Source organism: Colias philodice, chromosome 22 (assembly GCF_061535455.1).
Source record: "Colias philodice isolate Cphi_HAF_F1 chromosome 22, ilColPhil1 Martin Lab GWU primary, whole genome shotgun sequence".
NCBI classification, from domain to species: domain Eukaryota; kingdom Metazoa; phylum Arthropoda; class Insecta; order Lepidoptera; family Pieridae; genus Colias; species Colias philodice.
In genome coordinates this window covers 648,363-657,359 of record NC_143107.1, presented here as the reverse complement: position 1 = coordinate 657,359, position 8,997 = coordinate 648,363, and the positions used below count along the sequence as shown (strand labels likewise).

At 32.4% G+C, this 8,997-nt stretch overlaps 2 protein-coding genes and 1 non-coding gene across 3 annotated transcripts; 1 reads left to right on the top strand and 2 right to left on the bottom strand.

Moving 5' to 3' along the window:
• The first annotated feature begins 921 nt into the window (after positions 1–921).
• TRNAG-UCC (transfer RNA glycine (anticodon UCC)) lies at positions 922–993 on the top strand. Its single transcript has one exon. It is a non-coding gene; the product is annotated as a tRNA-Gly (tRNA).
• Positions 994–3,261: 2,268 nt separating this feature from the next.
• LOC149478255 (uncharacterized) lies at positions 3,262–8,959 on the bottom strand. The gene is made up of 4 exons (XM_089709443.1): positions 8,828–8,959; positions 4,469–4,596; positions 4,064–4,254; positions 3,262–3,947 (listed from the first exon to the last, which is right to left on the bottom strand). Exons 1-4 carry the CDS (start codon positions 8,859–8,861, stop codon positions 3,527–3,529), a joined length of 774 nt encoding a protein of 257 aa, XP_089565569.1. The 5' UTR covers positions 8,862–8,959; the 3' UTR covers positions 3,262–3,526.
• LOC149478256 (uncharacterized) lies at positions 6,942–8,278 on the bottom strand. The gene is made up of 4 exons (XM_089709156.1): positions 8,250–8,278; positions 7,389–7,622; positions 7,201–7,262; positions 6,942–7,126 (listed from the first exon to the last, which is right to left on the bottom strand). Exons 1-4 carry the CDS (start codon positions 8,276–8,278, stop codon positions 7,086–7,088), a joined length of 366 nt encoding a protein of 121 aa, XP_089565282.1. The 3' UTR covers positions 6,942–7,085.
• Positions 8,960–8,997: the final 38 nt, after the last annotated feature.

The window sequence follows — 8,997 nt, the reverse complement described above, 5'->3', positions numbered from 1 at the left end:
CCATTACAAAATAAAAGGTCAAGTAATTAATTGAAGATTATTCGCCGCCATGTTTTATAAACACCGGAAAGTATAGTCTGTAAAGATTAGGAAGTAATTATCTTTTATCCTCTGGAAACTTTCATAAAAAGTGTGAAAAATACGACTGTTATTTTAAGAATTACGTTTATTATTTTGGTATACATACTCTCTTTACAATATCCAAGTATTTTTTAAGTTTTTAAGTTCATTAGGAACGTTTAAAATCCTATCATATTTTTACTTATTTAATGAATACCACCAATCTTATCATCAGGACCATGATACTTAACACAGTTCAAAGTACATTTCCCTCGAGATTTTGAGTACAGATGAATAAATTTAGGGTTTGACAAATGACATCACAATTCACACGTGACTGGTAGGCGCGATAGGGTAGTTATTATTTATCTTTATATTTTGTGGTTTCATTGGCTATGAATATACGATCAAAATAATAGAAAACTATGAGGCTTTAAAATGCATGTAACACAAGTAGATATATATACGGTATACATTATAATATATACGAACTGGCACCAAATATCTGCACTGAATTTCATACAGGCTTCAAGTGTACCTACCTACCAAAGATCAAAAACCTTCACGTTTATAACATTAGGTAATAAGTTAATAATTAATAATAAATAAAGGAACAATAATTCTGTTCATAAAATAACAATAGATCTGTAAAGTGATTCTTTATTCGATCAAAATTAGTTAAAAGTCACTATAACAAAATGTTAAAACTATACTTTATTAATAGCAACTTGTTTATTACGTAAAATGTAAATAAATTAATATAAACAAAATTATAATAATTACAGTACTTACTTATCTAATTATTCACTTTACAGTTTTAATAAAAAATACAAGATTTGATTTTTCAACTGGGCTTCACAAGCGATGGTGGTGTAATGGTCAGCATAGTTGCCTTCCAAGCAGTTGATCCGGGTTCGATTCCCGGCCATCGCACACTTTTGTATTTTTTTTTATTTAATCCTTAAATTAATATTCTAATACATGCAATATTTTTGATTTTATTTTCTCTTATTTTTACAAGGAAAAAAATATTTCTAATATTCTTTTTTTTGTTCAGAAAACCAAAAAAATAAATTTACTTTAAATCTTATTGATAAGGAATTATCCAAGCAATGAATTGCAAATCTCAAATTAATACAAGGCAAATATTTTTATCGCAACCGCGAGCGGCGTCGGGTCACGTGTCTTGTGCTAATATCCTTATTGGATGCGTGCTTTATCATAATAATAAAATATATTATCTATTACCCGACTGTGTTAGGAGGGGTCATGATTTTCAAAAATATGCACGTATGACATATTATGTATGAATATTTATTTCTCTTGAAATATAAAACCTCACCTTAGCAAATCAAGCGCGTCCGGTCTAAGTTATGGTCCACGGAAGGTGTCCGGTTATGTTCAATATTTAATTATAATGATATTGTAAATAAATTATAATAGTTTTGATGTAGCTAATTGCTTATTATATTATGTTTGGTTATTATGTTTTATTTATTAGGTATGGTATGGCCAAAAAATATACATAATACTTACAAAGATAACGTAGTTCATAAATTACCCTCGTACAAAGTATCATTTATTCGCAAATGGCAAAATCAGGGTGAGAAGCTAGTATAAAATCAAAATGTATCCAACTGAATAATCCCCTCAATTCATTCGAGATCACAATTGACGCGTGCTCGACTTTTTAATACCCCTAATGTGGGGTGAGATTAACTTTTATTGATAATATATTCTATGGGAACACATACATATAATATGTTTCAATTTCAATTTTTTTCCTGTTATAATATATGTGTTGTGAAGCATATTAGTCTATATATTTTAATAGTGAATATTAGTGTTTGTTTCAGTCTTTATAACAGACTAGCTTCCCGCCCGCGGCTTCGCCCGCTTTGTCTAAAACCCAATAAATTATATACCTACAAAAACCTTCCTCTTGAATCACTCTATCTATTAAATAAAATGTATGCGTGTACTAGAGTACACACGTAAGAAGTAAAACTTCTTTATGACCTTAAAAATGTCACGAGTATGGCGTAACGCAAAAATGTCACGCGTACGGCGTAATTAACGCAAAAATGTCACGCGTACGGCGTAACGCAAAAATGTTACATTAAATTTTTGTCAAACCCCGATAAAGAAGTTTCACTTCAAAAACCGCATCCAAATCCGTTGCGTAGTTTTAAAGATTTAAGCATACAAAGGGACATAGGGACAGAGAAAGCAACTTTGTTTTATACTATGTAGTGATGATTTAAAAAAATTCCCATGCCTCATCTTATTTTCTTATTTTGTAAGTTGTAACCTCCTCCTTTTTTTTACCTTATCGACAGAATCGGTCTATACCTACTGTACTGTTACCAAATATTGAACATAAATGTAATTTAGACAAAAAGCGTGCTTGCCGAGCACACGTGTCCGAAGTTAAACTTCCTTGCCATTTACCAATATTCAAAGACACCAAAATCGTCTCGTTACACTATTACGTGACGGTATTGCCATGACGCGACCTTGAAATTTTACTTTCAACGCACCTAAAGAAGTTTCACTTCAAAAGTCAATGTTTATTCGTGAAGAAATATATGGAGTGGCAATTACCGCTCTAGATTCCAAAACAGTAGGTACAGAACGACAGAAATTAACTTTTTGAAGTAAAAACTGTAAAAACGAAATGCTAATATTAAATACTAATCCATACTAATATTATAAATGCGAAAGTAACTCTGTCTGTCTGTCTGTTACTCAATCACGCCTGAACTACTGAACCAATTTGCATGAAATTTGGTATGGAGATATTTTGATACCCGAGAAAGAACATAGGCTACCCTTTATTGCGAAATATGTACCACGGCCAAGCCGGGGCGGACCTCTAGTATTAAATAAAGCTAACAGATCTTAATTCTTATATAGATTTCTGTGGGCATAAACTAACTTTGAACAATTAGAAGTAAAATTTGAACAACGAGTTACATAGATAATCTTGAAAAGTGGAAATTTCCTACTTTTTATGTTTGAGTTTTTCATCACTGACATAAATAAGCAAGATTGTGCAGTTGGTACCTCAAATTGTAGTCTATAATTATTGATATTTGCTGGTATATAATTTATTGTTCTACCAAGTGGACTGTTGAAAATAAACGACACCATATTTTATACCATTTATTAAGAAACATTTACAATACATACTTACAAATAAATTATTGCACATAATATTATTTAAGAATAATTTTTGGAACATTTTTTCACGTTTACCATAAATTTAGATTCACTATAATACTCGAAGTAAAGTTGAAATTATCCAACAGTGCCATCATTACTAACTATTAATTAATAAACAAAGAGATTTCCTTCAATACTACTTATGTAGTAACATCACCTACTGCTTAGCTGCACATTGGCTGCATAGATATCATTTTAACTTTTCAACACTTCTCATTTTGTATAAAAACATCCTATCCTTTTATTTTTCACCATCTTTCTCATTATTTTTATTTTTACCGATAATATCGTCTTCCTTCCCCGGCGCTATCATAAGCAAATTATTCCCATTTCTCTCTCCCGTCAAATTCCTGAACGGCATTTGCCGCCATTTCGTCTGCAAATAATACTGGCTGCGGAGAATCTTCAAATCCTTACCAAAGAAAAAGGTTTTATTGCAATGTGCTCTCATTTTGAATTCCTCGTTTTCCTCATTGCCGTATCTCAAATATTCTACGTCTTCTGGTCTTCTTATTTCGTCGTATGGTCTTTTGAGACGCATTCGACGGGACAAAGGGCTTAATGGAGATTCACATTTGATTGCGAGACCAGAATTCTCCTTGTTAGTGAGCAGACCGTGGTTCTTTTGCCACTCCAGTACTTCGCATAATAAGCCTATATACCTGTAAAGAAACAACGATTAATATATATGTATGTATAAGCACTTAATCCACTATGTAGAGATAGTCTAGGTATAGTTTGGACTATTAGTTACTTATTATTTGTAATTACAATGTACCTGATAGCCATCCTTAGTATCTCGTTCTTGGAGAGCTTCTTATCATGCGGGTACGTGGGCACCAGCCGCCGCAGCTCCGCGAACGCGCCGCTGACGTTCTGCTGCCGCCAGCGCTCCCTGCAGTTCGTGAACAGCTTGCGAGGAGGCCGTAGGAGACAGGCGTTCAGGGTTGGCATGTCCTCTGTCAGATTCTATGGACAAAACTTCGTTATTCATAAGGCACATAATGCAAAAGCCTAAAATTTTGGTGATTTTGATTGAACCTAAACTTAAATCCTTTTTTTATAAAACTTTGCATATGCCTTGATGAAATAATGTGGTTAAAAGACGGGTTGAAGATGATTAACGTACTTTACTTTGTTAAATCACATTTTAATACATGTGTTATAAGGTACACCTTATTACCTGTGTGGTCCTGGTACACTGCCTGTCGTCATCACTATCAGGCAGGCAAAGATCATCGCTCAGCATCTCGCTGTCTGGCTCCTCATCCGAACATGACTCTTGGTCTGACGTCATAGCGTTGGTGTACGCTAGGAGGCACAAATTGGCATATTAAATATATTACCTATCATCACAACACACACCCAAAGTTACTTTACACCAAGTTATATCTGTTTAAAAGGGATGGGACTGAGGCTCTAATCACAAATGAAAATTCAAATTAATATTTAATTATAACATGAATTATGAAATATAATTCACCGCATTTTGGAAATCATTAATATAAACTAGAGAAATAGCAAATGTCCCATAATACTTCTTTGTGGCACACCATTTATTATATGTATATTGTATATTATATTTGTTTATGATTGAAATTTGCGATTTCTCTACATTGTTATGACTTATGAATGATACCTACATAGAGTAACTACCTCCTCTTGCCAAATCAATGCCTCTAATCCATATTAGAACCCATGTTCTAATACTTAGTTGGGACTTGGGAGTTAAACATCATTATAAACAAAATCAAATGCTTTTGTCAAATCTAAAAACGTTGTTATTCCTTGCTAATACTCTTTTATAATTATTTATTTATATGCAACAGAGCATTGATAAAAAGATGCACTGAGAATAAATAAAAATACTTCAAACTGATGTGTTAAGACGATACACAAAAAAAAATCTACTGCTTGGCGGGCGGAGTCTAATAGCTCGCTATCGCGAACGCGGGTGTGCGCGAAGTCATTCTTGCAAACTCGCCGCGCTGCCGCTGGCCGACTCGGGACAAACATGTATGGAGTCGTCATACAGTTATAATATTCTTATACATATATTTAATTGTTGATTTATTGGTTTTATTTTCTTGCTTATAAACAAATAATCTTTTTAACAACTACTTAGACATTATTAATAATTATTATTATTTCGTAATGTTTACTTTATTACAAAATAATACAGGTTATAAATAATCTTTAAAATAACAAAAAATATTGTTACTCTGAAAAAATGAAATGGTACTCAATAACGCGGACTACTGAATGGATTTAGATAGAATTTGATGCTGACGTAGATATTACGTCATGCCCAGAAATGAAAGGTAATATTTCTGAAAGAAGTTATAAACCCTAATTCTTCTCAGTCAAAGTCAAGAGTGGAAGATATCACTAATACAGTAAAACTGATGCGAAACTTTGGATGTTAATTTGTATATTTTTTTGTTAGTTGTTACTTAATCACGTCAAGACTACATTACCAATTTTGATAAAATATAGCTAATTGCCTGGATTTACACATAGGATACTTTTTATCCGAACTGAACACTTCTGTGGGATAAGACAGGATTCACGATATAATCTAATTCCACGCGGGCAAAGCCGCGGTCGGAATGATATTTTTTTAAATAAAAAAATTGTTTAAAAAAACACACAAAATATATTGACGCATGTATTTATTTTTTGCACTCTATTATAATTGTAATTATTCATTACAAATAATCAAAATAAAATAGCCAGAACAAAGTTAGGCCCTGGTAGGGTAGGTAGGCAGGTACAGCAATGTGAGACGAACACTGGCTTATTTATACCAATAATAATGTATTATAAACATTAAATTAAGTTTACTTTCTAACAACAAAAATACATAATATTAGCTAATGTGAAAGCGAATCAACCAATCATCCCACAAAAATCTTCCGGGCCCAATTGTGTTTCCAGATCACCCAGGAACTCAATTTAATATATGTACATACTTACACAAAATTTTTCGAAATGAAAACTCACATTACTATGTAAATCTTATACAGGGTGTCCCACTTTCGGTATACTAAGCGCAAAGGGACTTGTAGTTTTGCATACGCTGAGTACGTAAAAAATAATTATAAAATTCCAGACGCATTTTTTTTTTAAATAGAGGAATTCTTAAAATTCCATGTGTACACCCCCAACAAGCAAACCGCCCAACTTTGCCACCCGCATGTGAGCTATCGTTTAAGATTATGTTTTCATAGACAAAATACTCACATTAGCGAAGCGGTATATACCGGCTGCGCGAAGCTAGAGACGAATACATGGATTTTAAGGAAAAATTTAGCAAAAAATTTTTCGCGTAATTTTGTTATTTAAGTATTTTTTATGTGATCAGTGTATGCAAAACTACAAGTCCCTTCGCGCTTAGTATACCGAAAGTGGGACACCCTGTATATAAAAATGAATCGCAAAATGTGTTGGTAAGCGCATAACTCGAGAACGGCTGAACCGATTTCGATAATTCTTTTTTTATTATATTCCTTGAAGTACGAGGATGGTTTTTATGTAGAGAAAACGTAAATATGTACCACGGGCGAAGCCGGGGCGGACCGCTAGTATGAATATAAACCTGTTTTATTACTAAGCAATTTCCCGCACAGGTGTAGTAAGTATAAATGAAATAAATATCAACATCAAATTCTTTATACAACATACTTATCTACCACCTTCTAAGAAATGTAATTCTTGAAATTATTTCGTATTTTTTTTAAATATAATACTACTCCAATGAGCTCCTGTTCCATATTATGTCCGCCATACTTCCACTAAGTTCACCATGATTTTTTATTTCTTTGCACTTTGTTGCTTTTTGCTAAAAATGGAATCATGCGATAAAACCAGTAGAGCTTTGATAACATACATTTTTGACTGAATAAAGGTACTTACGAAGGAGTGGATTCACATTGTGAACAATCAGTGGGTTTATTTTCCTTCTGGATTCCGGATTTCTGAACAGATTATTTATGCTATAAATGAAAAAATCTTACACATTCGTTATGTACTTAAAACAGGGGTACATATCAAACATCGTCTATAATACAATTATCATCAAATTTAAAATAAAACCAACTTACTTCATTAATTTGTTCCAATTGTAAGCATTCTTTTTCCTCCAACCTTTATGTTTCTTCTTCTTATTTTCTTTATTGTCCCCATTTGTCTCATTTTGTCTTATTGTGTTGTCACCCTTTTTTACGATTGCGCGAGCGACACAAGTTCCCCGTGTGACGGCCGTAGCGGGAATGACTCGTGCAGCGATCGGGGTAGGAAGATACAGGGCGGCTCTCACTATATTGGCTGGTCGCGCGCTAATTTCAAGTATTTCTTGTTTATTTCAAAACCATCGCGTATTTCAAAATTCTAAATCGGTAGACGTATAGGTTGTATATTTTATAGTTAATATCCAAAAAGTCGTAACTTTACGTTTGTTATTTTGAAGATGCCAGAGATTAAAAAAAAATAACAATGATAACTTTGTATTTTTTTTCTATCGAGAAAATATCATGGAATCATGTTTCTAAAACGGTAGACGTATTGTGTTACTATTGAACTTTCTTGTGAAGAATTTTCATCACGACAACTTTAATAATATAAAAATTACGAAGGTTTGAAAAGGGCCGTAAATGTTAGAAAAATTAATTCATCACCTTAACGTTATTTTGTAAATTGTAAAGAGAGCGTTCATTTTTCCGTAAAAATTTGCAAAATAATATAGAAATTAAAGTGATAGCACGATAATTATTGTTAAGATCGCTTCTATTTTCTTTAATGCATTTCAGGAAATAGGTACCACTTGGTTGGAACATTTAAAAAATTAAGTCTGTATCTAATGCCATCACAAAGTAAATAAACGGTACTGAAAATAACTATACACATACGAAAAATACAATTATAGGTACATACTAAGTATTTATTTATTTAAAATAAATACCAACCGATGCATCATTTCCTGTGATAGCAACATCCGGCAATATAAATAGAAATTAATTTTAAATCATCACATTGTATTTTTAATTATCTGTACCAGACTAAATGAAAATTGATAATTGTTCTACTTTATTTTGACTATATTATAATATTCAAGTTATTTAACCATTTTGGTATTTTCTTTATGTATTGTGATAGTGGTTTAGCAATGTCTATATAATAATAAGACAGTGCTTTGGAATTTGATGCGGAAATACTAAAAAAACGGTATTAGAGATGTTTGGATATAGCGTATGTACGGCGTGTACGTACGTACGTATTTTACATATTATTCCATTGACCACCGAGCGGCCCGATCGGGCCGCGACACAATAGATTTTCTATTGTGTCTGTGATTCCGGGACTGAGGGATTATTATGAGAACATTTATTAATTTACTTTTAATAACCCTTCAAAAGAAGGAAGTCTCTCTAGTTTATGAAGCCTATTTTCAGGATTTTCATTTATATTTATAATCTTGTGCTTTTCAAGGGGTCAATTTGAGTACCTAGTATTTTATTTATAAAATAATATAGTTAATTCTAACCTTTATCTTCAGTATTATTCGTTACGGTTGGCATAAACACTGATCACTATAAAGCAATCCACACAAATTATTAAAACACAATGAAATTATATTTCTGTAGAATCCCTAAAGGATCCTTTCCCATCAGAGGTCATAATAGAACTGAAATAAAATAATGCTGAATATTCAAA